This window comes from Haliotis asinina, chromosome 3 (genome assembly GCF_037392515.1).
Source record: "Haliotis asinina isolate JCU_RB_2024 chromosome 3, JCU_Hal_asi_v2, whole genome shotgun sequence".
In the NCBI taxonomy this organism is placed as follows: Eukaryota; Metazoa; Mollusca; class Gastropoda; order Lepetellida; family Haliotidae; genus Haliotis; species Haliotis asinina.
In genome coordinates this window covers 22,173,092-22,188,194 of record NC_090282.1, presented here as the reverse complement: position 1 = coordinate 22,188,194, position 15,103 = coordinate 22,173,092, and the positions used below count along the sequence as shown (strand labels likewise).

The window sequence follows — 15,103 nt, the reverse complement described above, 5'->3', positions numbered from 1 at the left end:
GATAAGGAATGAATTGCAAAACAAACATCCACTCAAACTACACGTAAAGTGTGAGATAATTGTGTACGTGTAGTTGGTTCATTCGGTTACAGCAATTCCAAGTGAACAATTGTAAGAAAATGTCAAAACTAACTAAATTTTCAAATATTAACAGATTTGAATTACACACGCACCGGGTACATTAGTCCAATATCCCGTTTATGTTAAAAAAAACCCCCAAAACATGCAATAATATATCCATGATTGAATATATTATCAGGTTTAGCTAATAATTACATGCACCTATGCGTTATGCATTATTTAGTGCTCAGTTTGTATGTTTTCGTGTAGAGGGGTATTAAATGATGCATTTATGTCACTCGCCTACCATTTTCCCTTTCGACAACAAGGAGAACGGTGTATACATATGAGACTAGTTGTTAAGAATACACCCTGTCATTGTTCTGCGCTGTCAGTGGTGTTTAGGGCCGCTCGTCTTCATCGTGGCGTGGATGGGTTGGAGCGCTAAAATATACTGATAACGACTAAAACGGCTCCAAATGAAGACTTTGTGGGCAATATACAAACTGTCATAGCAAACGTTCATTTCTAAGCAACCGTTTTTGTAGAAACGTGAATGACTGCTTCAAGAATATGAAAATGAACGGCTACGGCACGAGTTTACAAACGCCTTTGTGATTGACAGCTCGGTAGTGAACGTGATTCCGAGGTCACCATGACCTGACCTATTTCCTTCGTCCTGGCTGGTTATGTTCGATACGGCTTCTCACTCGTTTCCGGAGCTTGATTAAGGATTTGTCACACGTTACAAGTTAACTATTATTCCCTGTATTGTCAGCTCATTTGTAAACGCTTCAGTCGTAATACCGCCACCACTGTTGACTGAATACCAAGGATTTTTCTCTGAACAAAGTTGGTCAACATGAAATTTGTACAAACGATGCCAAGCGCGATGCCAGAAGATTTCTAATCGAGTATGAATAAATATGTGTGTCAAATTTATATCTAAACAGGAGCTGTAAACTTATCATAATATCCATACGTCTGGGAATATATACATTCATGTAAACCATACCCTGCTACAATATTGTTGTGTTATTGAAGATATATTCACACGCAATGTATTCTGACTTTTCAGTAGTAGGACATCATTAGTATGTAGTCATATTTATTAATAAACACGGTGTTCATATCGTGCGGTCTTTTCAGGGCCCAATATAAATAGCTGGAATATTGCTGAGTGCGGCGTAAAACTAACCTCACTCTTTTCAGGGCAGTAAGGTATACGTTATACTGACACGAACAGATTCATTCAACATTATGATTATGTTTCCTGATAAGCAGGTAACGTTACATAATCCAGGGGGTAAGCCGTGGAAAAGGAAATGCCTGTTACGCATTACTATTCTTCTAGGAAACCAGGAGCAGTGGTGAACAGACAAATACCTTTGACAATAGGGCAAGTGAGATGTTGGAGTTACATGTACATCAGGTTTTTTCCCCTTTCTGCTGTTAAATGATTTCTGTTGGTTATAAAATTTATTTCGATTGTAGAGATGAATGATCAGCTGCGTCACTAAGACGCTGACTCACCGGATCTGTACATCTAACCTACGCTTTTCTTACAAATGTTGTGTGTTAGGGCATAAGATGCCAGATAACCCCGTGATCAACACCATGAGCATCATTCCACGCAACTGGGATACGATGACGTGTCAACCCATTCAGCGAGTATGACCACCCGATCCTGTTGTAGTCGCCTCGTAAGACAAGCATGGGTTGCTGAAGACGAATTTTAACCCGGATGTTCTCGGGTGTGTTGAGAATGACGTTTGCTTGTTGCATAGAGGGTGGGACGCGTGGCAGATGTACGTTCTGTGTGACGTTGTGCCATTAACTTGCCCTGGGCGTGTACCAACTGCATGTATTCTGCATAGCGCTATTGGGGAAGGCGTGCCACGTCATTATCCTCCCGTCATCGTTTTGTTCCTATACACTTCCTGCATGCATTTCCGAGCATAACGTTTTCAACGACCTGTGTAATGCTGGGTTTACACTACGACCGTTTTTTTCATGTGTCGCGTTGTATTGCGTTGCTTTGAGTTATGAACGGCGATTGTTCATTCACACTACATGCGAAATCGCTTTGCCCAACGCCTACGATTTGTACCAAAATATATGCCAACTGGCTGCTTTCTATTTAATCACTGCATTTGTACTTGCAATTTCAGTTGACTTTGTTGATTGATTCAGAAAGCAATGCAACACAACATGGTTGACAAGTTCAAGGCAAGTAACAGAAACGTACATATGCAAAATATTACTTCTGTTATATATATTGTTCAAGAATGGCAGTGGTTGAGTATAAACTGTTACTTGATATCAACGAAGCACTCCAAAATGCGTGATAATCACCCACCTCATTTTTTCATCCACGTGGGTCTTCGGGAAAGTCCCTGTTGCTCGTGCAAAATATGACGTCATCGATAGGAATTCCCATGCGATTTCCCTTGCTTTGCGTCAAAAATAGGTGCAGCACCTATTTCCAACGTGACGCAACGCAACGCATTAAAAAGTCTGTCGTAGTGTATTGCAATAAATGAAATTACATGATGTGCGTTTTTTGTACGCAACGCATGACGCATCGCATCCAAAAACGGCTGTAGTGTAAATCCAGCCTCAACACGACGTCTTCTCGCCTCCACAGAGAAGGCAAAAACGTGAGTCGTCACAAAATGAAACACGTCTTCGTCGCTCTTCTGTTCTTGACACAACTGACCGACATCATAAACGACGGTACTGATCAGTCAGAATGACGCTTCAAAATGGTCATCTCGAGTGAATACTGCTTTAAGCAATATCACGGCGGGGGACACCAGGAATGGGCCTCATACACTGAACCCATGTGGGGAAGAGAACCCGGGCCTTCGACGCGACTATAGCGAACGCTTTAACCCCACCACCCCTGCAGCTGTAGAGATGGTCGTGGTGAGTCTATCACTGAAATGGCGAACCCGCATGAACCTGTCCTTCGCTGCAGTTATGACGCGTGGCCTCTCGAATCTTGTAAGTCAGGTTTGAACCCCTGCGTCCGATAACAGTTCCATAGTCTTGTAATGTTCTTTTCCGATACGTGGAAACCAACCACAATCGATGCCTAGTCGCTAGTCTGCAGTCGGCCGATGCGTTGACCGTCTAGTCGTGGCATGTTCGAAAATGTTACATTTGGTATTCAGTTTGTTTGAATATCAGCAAAAGTCCCTAAGATTTTTTTCTACTTTTCCTCCTGGCACAGTATAATAATATTTGGGAGATAAAAATACTTGGTTGGAATATCAGCTAGAGGTATATAACGAAATTATAATAGCTCTGAATTTCATTTAAAACCGAATGCGTAGGGGAGAGTTTGGCCGTTACAATGGCAGATGATGATAGTTGATCCATTTGTCACTTTCCCGGGAGGGGTGACTCGGTAACTTGTTAAAGCGTTATTTTCAGTGAAAGTAAAGCATTTTACATGAAGTTATGATAAATAGTAATGTCAAGTACGTATACAACATGTATGTTGTTATGCTATAGTTGGTATTTTGTTTTAAGATGAAGGTTTTGAATACAATGTACTCGATCAATGTACCCTGTTTCCTACACTTTCATAATGTGTCTTTTATTTGTCACATTAATTTTTATCACACTATAATTTTAACTGAAAGTGTACTTTGCGGTGAGCTAACAGCAGACAATGTGTATCATTTATGATATAAGGGGGTTGGGGAAAGGGTAGCTCATTGCTCGGAAAACAATATTCCAAAACCTGCCATAGGCCGTTCTGCTTTCAGTAAGAAAAATAAGAGGGTATATCAAATGACCACATCTAATTCAAAAATTTATTTCACCAAAAACGTGATTTATTTTCGCAAACTACCCATAACAAGTCTACCATTCGTTTCGTGAAATCATTAAATGTACAGTTAACAGTCAGTTCATCTCTATACTTCACCAATCTGGACTTTCTCAGGGAAAATATTTATACGTTTTCATTCCTGCCAACAAATCGAGAGAATCTATCAATGCGCAATATCCCCGCTTCGGAAATTTTGGCCCCGTCAGGCGATGACTGGTCGAAGGGAACTAACTCTAAATTAACACCCACAGTTCCTTTCCCAAGATGGATGCGCCCATCGACAACGTGAAATAGCAGTATACTTGGATACGTCGACGTGGGATTTCAGCTTTGTTCCCAGAGTCACTGTACGCCAGTCCGTCATCATGGATGAAGGAGAGAGCAGCACAGGCGCATCTGGATCAGATGCAGAGTTCGTACCCCGGGAAGATCTCATTAAGAGCGTGATGGAATTGGGCTGCAGCAGAAATGCGGCAATAAAAGTGAGTTCCCCCGGCTTCACCTCGTTCGGTTTGGGCGTTCGTCCGGTTACAGGCGAGTTAGACACGACTTACTCCAGTTATATATCCCCACATTTAGAGCAACTCCTTTTCCCATTTGTAAGACAGCATCACGTGAACTAACGTGAACGTGTTAAACTTAATGTCTTTATCAGCTGCAGTCATTGTAATTAGGGACCGTTATGATTGGGAGATGTGATGATGCTCCTTATGGAGAAGCATGTACAATGTGAATGCCCCCGACCCCAACAACTACACCTATAATTTATGCATATTTTTAGCTACACACACCCACACTTACATGTCATACAAAGTCAGTGACCGCCTCTCCATAATTTGTAAGTATAATTTTTCAAATATTTCTATGTACCAAACTGATGACCCCACTAGAACATGTGTACAAACTTTAGGACCCAAACCTACCTCACCAGAACAAAATGGGTAACCCCCACCCCTTAGAATCCACAGTATTTCAAGGATCTGATCATTTAATTTTCAGACATGATTTTTTTTTATACCACAGCTGTCACTTTCTCTTTAGACATCTGGAGTGAGTTGAATTTTATGCCCCTTTTTGCAGTATTCACCCAATACCACAGAATGGGAAACACCAGATGTGGACATCATATATTGTACTCATTTCAGGAATCAAACCTGTGAAGATCCATGTTAGAACTGAACTTGAATAATCCATGCTTGTAAGACTAAGAGACAGCTAGCAGTAGCAGGATCAGGTGGTCAGACTCACTGACTTGGTTGACTCATATGATTGTATTCCATGAACAGATCGATGCTCATGCTGTTGATCACTGACTTGTCTGGTCCAGACTGGATTATTTACAGACAGCCACCATATAGCTGGAATATTGCTGAGAGCGTCATAAAACTAAACTCATTCACTCACCCTATGGCACAATGAGCAAACGCTATAACTGCTAGACTGCCCCACCACCCAGGACATCACAGTATCTCATCAACATGATAACAATGTTGAGATCAAATGTATACATTTTATGTGAAATATGTGTTGCTGCCAGCCTGTTACTTCTATGAATTATTTATTCTAACTGATTGTGTGTTTCACTTTCAGAGTTTGTTCTATACAGGCAACTATAATGCTGAGTTGGCAGCTGCTTGGTTATTTGAAAACTCAGACAAAAATCTTGATGGCCCTCTGGAGGTAATTGCAACTGAGTTCTTCATTTCAGACAGGTCCAGTCATCAAGTACATTGAACACTCATAGGTAGTATGAGAAAATTACATTTAGCATACTTTTGCCAGGAGTGGGAAAGAAAACTTTGACAACGGGCCATTTTCTGGATTATTGTATCAATAGTATACTTCAAAACTTTAATGGACCATTATTCATTCTAATGTGCAAAGTGGCCAATGGCCCCTGCCTTTCCCAATCCCTGTAACTTATGAGATAATCCTTCATTGTGAATTTGAGGGTGCTCAATGGAGATTCAAGACCTTGTATTGCTTATTGTAACTTGGATGTGAGCACCTCAGCATCAGGTTTAGGTAAACATGGTCATAACAACATCAGTGCCAAATATTCACATTTATGGATTATAAGAGTTTCCCCAAGCAAGTTCATTACTTGAAGTACCCTCAGCATCATGTTCTAGTTTTGCTAAAAGTGACTTCCAAAAACATGTCACTGAATTCTCTACCAATATGGAGAAAAAGCACTAATATAACCATGACATGATTTTGATTTATTAAATGCAATGTTGAACATTGGAAGTGTTACACCCCTTGGATTCATTTATATTAGTTGGGGTTTCTGAAAGAACAAATGACGCATCAAGAATTGTTCTCAAGAATCAGTCATGTATTCTGACAAATGGCGAGGCTCCTGAAGTGGGATGTATAACACACACAATTTGTACATCACATGGTATACATGAGTACTTAAGTACGATCTTATTTTTGAAAAAGGAATGCTGTACTTATCTTACACAATACTGCCAATGTTTGTCAAGGGTATTGACCTTCAAACCAAATATTAACTTGGCTAGGTGATTAGATGAATCAAAATCACATGAAATATATATTAATGACAAAATATCAGTTTTTCCATGTTGTCCCCATATATAGTTTATTTAAGAGTCTAGTAAATCCCAGGAGTGACATGTGATATTGACATCTGTTGACATTCATCTCAACTGGTTCGAAGCTGTATTTGAATTATATCTTCTCTTTCCTATTGTTAACCCCACAGGATGATGTTGAGAGTGGTAGCGACAGTGATGTTGAGTTCATGTCGGGTGGCACCCTCTATAAGATGGTGTTCGTAGTGAACGGAGAGCTACAGATGGGGGTTGGCAAAGTTGCAGCCCAGGTTGCCCATGCTTGTCTGGGGTTGTTCCGTAAACTCATTGATGAGCAGATCAAGTATGCAGAGATGCTCATCAGCTGGGAACAGTTTGGGTGAGTTTGTGGCCCCAAAATTCACTGATGTTTTTTTTAAGGATAAAAATTACTGTTATGAAATTTTCGTTTCTGAAATTATAACCAAACAGAACTTTTTCAAATGAGAACATTAATAGTACAAAACTACGTAAGACTTCCTTATCAGTAAAGTGTAGATTTATTTCAATTTTCCACGTATTACTAAATTTGATAAAATATGTTAAATATTCTGCAAAATGATTATTTTGAACAGATAAATGTAATTGCTTCACAGAGAGACAAAGATTGTAGTAAAGGGGGAAAACATTGCCCAGCTGAAAGAATTACAAGCCAAGGCAGAGAGTCTAGGTCTGCCCAACTACACAGTACAGGATGCAGGTAGAACGCAGGTAAGTCAGCACTGTCGTGGTACAGCTTGAACTAAACTATACTGTCTCCTGCTTTTGTTTATCAGTTTTAAATTTTAATCAGTTATACTGTCATATCACAGCATATCAGCTGGTACAAAGGTTTTTCAGTTTGCTTGGTCCAGAATTTCAGTGTATTAGGAAACAGCCACACTTTCATCTGAGAAAATCACATTGTCACAGTTAAAATTTCTGTACTGTAAGCACCAGTTCAACCTTCTCTCTTTTTGTTCAGGTTTTATGATCGGTGATGGAATTCCTCCAACTTTTCTGCCAAACCACTGCATGCCACTCCATTCAAATTGTCTCCTTACAAACAGCCACAGTTCCTCTATCACTCATACTTAGCCTTACGTTTTCTGAACTCCTTTGTTTGTTTCTAGAAACATGACTACCAAGCTGCCTCTTGTCACCGACAGTTAATTTTCTGGACCTGTTACAGGGATACGTGTTTTACTTGAAATCACCTTAGCTGATGTCCTTGTTGTAATACTCAAAAATCGACATCCTCTTCCCTAAATCATCTGTACTGAGGATCACTGAAAATGGTGTCTGCTGGCAAGTGAACAAAGGGGGATAACTGTTCATAAAAAAATTAACAGAGTTGTCTCTCTTGAATGAACCCAAGCACTTGATAGCTGGTCAAGGTTGTTAATACTGAAAATCCAATTAAACATATTCCTAAAATTCTCAATAAATTTTGATCATTCTCTATGTGTATGGAAAACTGTACTGATGCAAGTGTCAGATGTCTACTACTTTGGTGAAACTCACAAGCACAGGGGTAGTGCTTAAAATCCTTGAAAAATATCATGTCATGTTTGAGATTCACATCTGCATACTAAATTACAGCACCTTAACTGACTGTTTTACCCATGCATTTGAGATAGGTAACACAATTATTAGATACTGATGATTAGTTACTATGTCTTGTTTTCATCTGCAATATATACTTGACCTCAACCTTGTCTCGGCTGTTTGTACATGTTGACAATCAGCTCACAAAGGTGCATCCCTTCACTATAATAGACCCAACCAGTTGTAACAGGGTCACACAATGCATTAGTATTCACTTGATCAGGTCAAGCTGAACAAGCTGTGAGTTATTCTAACACATTTAAACCTTTTGTCTGACAACTAACATCCTCCATTTACTTGACCAGCAACACTCCAGGCTGTCTAGTGAATGGTGGGAAGGCTGGTTATTTAACACCACACTCAGCAATATTTCAACAATATGGCAGCAGTCTGAATGTAATCAACAGTGATCAACAGCATAAACATTGATCTTCGCAATTGAGATACAATGACATGTGTCAATTAATTCAGTGAACCTGACCACTTGATCTCACGACCAGCATGGGTTGCTGAAGATCAGTTCTGAAATACTGAAGGAATGAAATGGTTGACATGTTAATTAACTGTAAATCCTGCCAGGAAGTGATGATTATACCCCAAACATTGTACTGTGTATAGATAATCAGGACCATTTTGTCTTGAACTCCAAACTGACTGACCATAGCATGTTCAAAATGTGGGTTATATATTTTGTAAGTTCATATTTTTAAGAAAATATTCAGCATGTTAAGAAACCTTGAACATTGTATTTTCAATGCCTGTTTGCTCTCACTCTAACAATGCACGGAAGTAAAAACAAATATATCCAGCACAAATTTCCTTCCCCATAGTATTCTGAGTGATGATATAATCTTTGCTGTTCATAACTGGAGCTTCAACTGACTGATCATGACTGGTCATTTGGTGGAAACTGTGATGTCATGCCCAGTGGCTTTAGTCATTGCCAATTACATCAGTCACTGGACTTTCTGGTCTAGTTTCAGTTGTTTACAGCAGACTCATATAGTTTCAGAACAGATGAGATTATACTTCACTAGCAGCCAACAGATATATCTGTTCGTTTCAGATTGCAGCTGGCTCCACAACAGTACTGGCCATTATAGGAAAGGTGGATGCTGTTGATCAGGTGTCTGGAAAACTGAAGCTGTTGTAACATCCCTTCACCCACACTGTCATGTCAGTGCAGCATCCAGTGTCACATGACTTGCAGGGTGATGGTGGAGCAAGGCCGTCATCAGCTCAGCGCCACATGACCATGCAGGATCCAAAGTCACATGACTTGCAGGACAATGATGGAGCAAGTCTGGCATCAATTCAGTGGGCAATTTGCAACTTTTGTGATTCAGTTTGTTAGCAGTGAGCACCATTTGAGAATTTGTTTCAAAAGAAAACAATAAACATTTTGTCTCATTTTATCGTCAGTTTAGAAAAAGCATCATCCATCATTTTATCACAGTAAAAAGGTGTCAGTTATGATTTGTAATAGTATAAAATTATATTTTTTTATATTATATTTTTGTTAAATCAATTCAACAGTTATACTCTAGGACAGAATTGACTGGCTTTCTATATTATAAGTGGTTCTTGGGAGTTTATGCATCTCTCCGTTTGCAGATGTGATTGAAGGCATAATTGCTGCTTCTGACAGTGGTTGAATATCGACAAGCCGTGTCTACCTGAAAACTGTTTTAACAAACCAAATCCCACAATGAAATACTGAATGTCAATTATTCAACAGAGCACGGTCCTGTTTCACAAAGCTCTCGTAACCTCTGGCTCTCGTAACTTTTCTTGTAGCACTCATACTTCCTATGTTGCTGAATCTGAGGCTGTAAAATCTTGGGCTTATGAGAGCTCTGTGAAAGGGGACCCTGGTGTTACAGCTGTGAAACCCTCCATTTCATGTGAAAGTATTTATGGGGATATTATCATCCATGCTGTGCTCTAATGATGCACAAATGAACGAACGTCTTCGGTGAATTGTTAGAGGCGTTTTAAACTACCCACATGGCCAAAGGTCTGATATGTATGCAACTATTGTTGTTTATGAGAAACCACTTGATTAAACCTGTTTTTGTTTCTTTTACATATCTGAGTGTTTATTGAAATTTGACATGACTTCTACCGTCGACATATTTATATGCACAATAACAGGGTTTGACAAATATTTATTTAGTTAGCAAACAAAAGTAGATGACACAATAGAACAGGTATTTTTACAGTTTCATCTTTTGCATTTCACTTTTCCCAGTTTGTCCATACATGTGCCAAACAACAGCAAAGACAGGTCCTGTTGTCATTTTAACCAGTTGGCTCACCACAAGTTAAATAATGAAGTGTTAGTTGATGTTTGAAGTCATTTGTTTTGTGGGTCAGCGTCTTGATACCCTGCATCAGAGTTATCTGAATAGTTATGGCAATACTCCTCTCATCATGTATTTCAAATGTAAATAGAATAAAAGACTGTTCATTCTGATTATATGTGTCATGTTTTCAAATATGGAGATCATTGATCAGTCCACAAAATGATACTGAGTAAATAGGGCAGTATTTCAGCTGTAGCTCCATGTCAGCCTGTGGTGGGCTAGTCAGCATTAGGTAATCAAGTCCAATAAATATAGTAGGGTAAGTTGTAAATAAGTAAGGGTACCACAAATCACTGATCTTGTTTGGTTGACTATGTCCTTATACCCTGATGGCAAGGACATTGTTTGATGTCCATACATCCTGATGGTAGGACATTGCTTGATTCTGTCCTTATACCCTGATGGTGAGGGACGTTACTTGATTATGTCCTTATACCCTGATGGTGAGGGACATCCCTTGATTATGTCCGTATACCCTGATGGTGAGGGACATTCCTTGATTATGTCCTTATTCCCAGATGGTGGGAACATTGCTTGGTTGACTGTCCTTATACCATGATGGTGGGGACATTGCTTGGTTGATTGTGTCCTTATACCCTGATGGCAAGGACATTGTTTGATGTCCATACATCCTGATGGTAGGGACATTGCTTGATTCTGTCCTTATACCCTGATGGTGAGGGACGTTACTTGATTATGTCCTTATACCCTGATGGTGAGGGACATTCCTTGATTATGTCCTTATTCCCAGATGGTGGGAACATTGCTTGGTTGACTGTCCTTATACCATGATGGTGGGGACATTGCTTGGTTGACTGTGTCCTTATACCCTGATGGTGAGGGACATGGCTTGGTTGACTGTGTCCTTATACCCTGATGGTGAGGGACATGGCTTGGTTGACTGTGTCCTTATACCCTGATGGTAGGGACATTGGTTAATTGCGAGATTTTTTTCCTGATAGTGGGACATGGCATGGTTGCTTGTGTCCTCACATGCTGATGATGGGGACATTGCACAAATACATATATAGTATCAAACATTATTTCCTGACACCATTACATTAACAAAAATGAATTTCTGAAAAAAGACAAGACACCGCATTCACGTTAAGATGTATTTCTGAAATATACAATTATGCGCATGGCAATAAGTTAAAACAGCTTACTGAAGCTAGCAATAACACAATGACAATTCACAGACTAAAGTTATTTTTTCTGTTGTAATTTCATTGCATCTAATGTACAAATTAAAATAATAACATTCAGATAATGGAAAATCCATCAAATTAGCTTAACGTCATCATTTATGCATAATATTTCATTAAACAAAAGTATCAAAATTCATTTGTTACCAATCAACAAAATTTTCTATTACCCACAAAAACTGCTCCACCTTGTTTGACTTGTGAAAGAACTGGTCAGCATTTTGTACATTCTACAATTATTACTTCCAGATCTGGCAGTGGCAGACTTAAAAGGGTACATATGATTTCAAACTTAAAGAATTCTTTGTTGCACAACTGGTTCACTCTAACGAGTAAAGTATGCGAAAACATCTATCTCATATGCCTTATTTCTACTCAAACAATAGCACCAAAAGGCTGGTTGAACAAAACAAAGCACAGAATCCCTAAACTCATTGCCATATCAACCCCATTTCTAGCCTAAAGGAACAGCAACAAAAACTGTAATTTCATGTATTCTTCATTCATGGATATTTCCATATAATCAGAATTATAGCAGTGTTGACGTTTCTCACTCCCGATTGCAGCACAGATAGGTAGTGCTATATAAATTACCCAGGGGCACATATTTTGAAGTTTTCATGGTGGTGGTGGTACGTGTGGTGGGGAAATTGGTTGGTTGATTGGTTAGGAATAGGAAGGCTGTATTATTGATATGGACAGACAGTACCATCCTTTCCAACATTTCTAGAATCAGTAACCACAACATGGACAGTGAAATTCAGCTACTGTGGACACTCCGCCTATCAGACTAAAGTGTCAAAGATATAACATAATGACTGATCTTCAGTAACCCATGCTTTTTGTAAAGGACAACTAATGAGACTGAGTGGTCAGGCTTTCATTTGGTTGATATAGATCATTGTATCTCGGTTTTGTAGATGGATGTTCATGCTGCTGATCGCTGGATTGTCTGGTGCAGACTCGATTATTTACAGACCACTGCCATATAGCTGGGATATTGCAGAAGGGATGTTAAACAACAACCAACCAACCAACCAACAAAGTAATTAATAGCTAAGTAAATTTGAATTCACACATTTCAAAATCAGGGCAAAATACACAAGAACACCTGTTTAATATGGAACATCAACCCAGTAAAGTACATCAAACAAACCCATCTTACTATTTTCACATCAGTAACCTTGATAACTATGTCACGTAATACTCAGGACAAACAAGGATTGCTTCCAGTCATGCCATTTGGACGGTCTCCATGACTACTCAATACTACTTCAGTTTAACAGTCATATGAAAAATTGTCAATTAGTGATTCCTATACTATGTTTCTCCTGGCTTGGAAAGTGAAATTCATAAGCTGGTTAACATTTTACCTTAGAAAAATTTGTATCAGGGGCTGACAAGTGGCAAGTGTGGTGAGTATTTACTGCAATCTGTGAACATCCATTGTTATTGTACCTGTTTCTACTATGAATCAATGCTATACTAGATTCTGATTGGTTGTTCACAAAAAATCAGACGACATCAATCTTGATTGATGCTCACCTGATTTTAAAGCCGCTTCACAGCATAGGTAATTATACATATTGGTATATGGTGATGAGTATCACTAAGTTAGAAAACAACTCTACCTGCCCTGGCCCTGTAGCTCACCGGAACCTTGGAATATTTTCAACACAACAAATCCAAATATGAATATTATAGTCTGGTTCATAATTATTGAGAATTTTTCTTCTTACTTTGAGCTATCCTAACACCTCAACTGATTCACTGATACTTAAAACTAAGTAATGGTATAAGGGAGGTAACTCATCTTGGCCTACTGAGTATAGTACAATTAGAGTTACCTCCCCTGAATTTGTAGCAGACGTCATTTTCCTCAGCACTGTCAACAATGTCTGCTGAAGATAAAAGAAGGTTGATTTTTGAGTTGTGTAATCAAGGAATTGATGATGTAAATACATTGGCAGAGAGAACAGGAACTCCTCTTTCTACTGTGTATAGGATTAGGAAGAATTTTAAAGAGGGAAAGGATTTTGGGCACCGGAAAGGAGCAGGGAGACCCAGAAAATTGGACTTCTCAGATCGCGTCCGGCTGGGAATTTTAGCGTCTAAAAAGCAAAGGCCAAGCATCTCCAACATCAGGTATGAAATGATAGAAAGGGGATCAACAGTTGTATCAAAATCTACAGTTAGAAGAAATTTGATTGATCTTGGATGGGAGAAAAAGACTGGAATTCCTTCTCCTCTCATGAAACAAGAACATAAAGACAGGCGTGTTAAGTGGTGTTTGGCACATGAAAACTTTGACTGGGAAAATGTGATTTTTACTGATGAAAGCTCAATATGGGTATATCCCAATAATGTGAAAATATGGACAAAGTCTGCGTCAGCACCGTTGTATCGACGACCTAAATACAGCCCAAAGTTTCATGTATGGGGAGGGATATCCTTACTAGGAACGACCCCGCTGTGTGTGTTTGAGGGAAATCCGACAAATCAACGCTACAGTAACATATTAGATATATTCTCCTTCCAAGTGCACATGTGTTTTATGGAAATGACTGGATTTTGCAGCAAGATAATGATCCTAAACACACCGCAAAACATGCCAAGCAGTGGTTTCAGGAGAAAAATGTGACTGCATTACCATTTCCTGCATATAGTCCTGACTTAAATCCCATTGAGAACATTTGGGGGATGATGAAGGAATGTGTGAATCAAAAGGGGTTGACAAAAATTGAAGACATGAAGAGAGAAGTGGTCCGATACTGGGACAGCATAACTCACGAGACACTAACCTCTCTGATAGGAAGTATGCCTACCCGTCTTAGACTGTGCCGTGAAGCTCAAGGAGACTTGATAAAATATTAAATTGTTACCTACAAAACATGAAAAGGTCAGTTCACTTTCACAATACATTCAATCTTATCTGATTTGTTCTCGTTTAATAATATGAAATGCTTTAGCTATTCTCAATAATTTTGAACCATACTGTATAAGTAGATACATGGTCAGTTTCTGATATGTGAGTGAGTGAATAAGAAACATATTTCACTACTTTATGCAATATTCCAGCAATATCACGGTGGGGAAACACAAGAAATGGGCTTCACACATTGTACCCATGTGGGGAATACAACCTGGGTCATTAGCATGATGATCAAACCATGAGGCTACCAACCACCAAAGTTTTGGTTGATGGTTGACAGAGTTTCACTGGCCTTGTTCAGGTGAGCTATCCGTTTAAGTCTGGATTAATAGGTTACGTTAACAGTGACTTGACATAAATAGTTAAGACAGTTAAAGAATTGTCTGAAGTATCTTGCAAGATGTACATTTGATAGATACAAGGATTATTGGAGGTAGCATAACTGGGATACATGTTTAAAAAATATCATCAATCAAAAATGAGATTTTCATCAAAGATTGCAACAAAACCTGAAA

The 15,103-nt window shown here is 39.1% G+C and overlaps 1 protein-coding gene across 2 annotated transcripts; it reads left to right on the top strand.

The window, feature by feature from the left end:
- The first annotated feature begins 429 nt into the window (after positions 1-429).
- LOC137277672 (probable peptidyl-tRNA hydrolase 2) lies at positions 430-10,236 on the top strand. 2 transcript variants are annotated; one of them, XM_067809539.1, is made up of 6 exons: positions 430-974; positions 4,153-4,383; positions 5,492-5,581; positions 6,630-6,838; positions 7,095-7,209; positions 9,152-10,236. In XM_067809539.1, the coding sequence occupies exons 2-6, from the start codon at positions 4,267-4,269 to the stop codon at positions 9,236-9,238; spliced, it is 618 nt and encodes a 205-aa protein (XP_067665640.1). In that variant the 5' UTR covers positions 430-974; positions 4,153-4,266; the 3' UTR covers positions 9,239-10,236. The 2 variants fall into 2 exon arrangements, with proteins under 2 accessions (XP_067665640.1, XP_067665639.1); XM_067809538.1 differs by lacking the exon at positions 430-974 and adding an exon at positions 2,879-3,066.
- The last annotated feature ends 4,867 nt before the right edge of the window (positions 10,237-15,103 follow it).

Excerpts from the sequence above, each read along its gene's own strand:
- LOC137277672 (XM_067809538.1), top strand. The coding sequence starts at position 2,980 with ATGGTCGTGGTGAGTCTATCACTGAAATGGCGAACCCGCATGAACCTG. Across the intron at positions 6,839-7,094 it reads ATCAGCTGGGAACAGTTTGG|AGAGACAAAGATTGTAGTAA; the intron begins GTGAGTTTGTGG and ends ATTGCTTCACAG. Across the intron at positions 7,210-9,151 it reads AGGATGCAGGTAGAACGCAG|ATTGCAGCTGGCTCCACAAC; the intron begins GTAAGTCAGCAC and ends TGTTCGTTTCAG.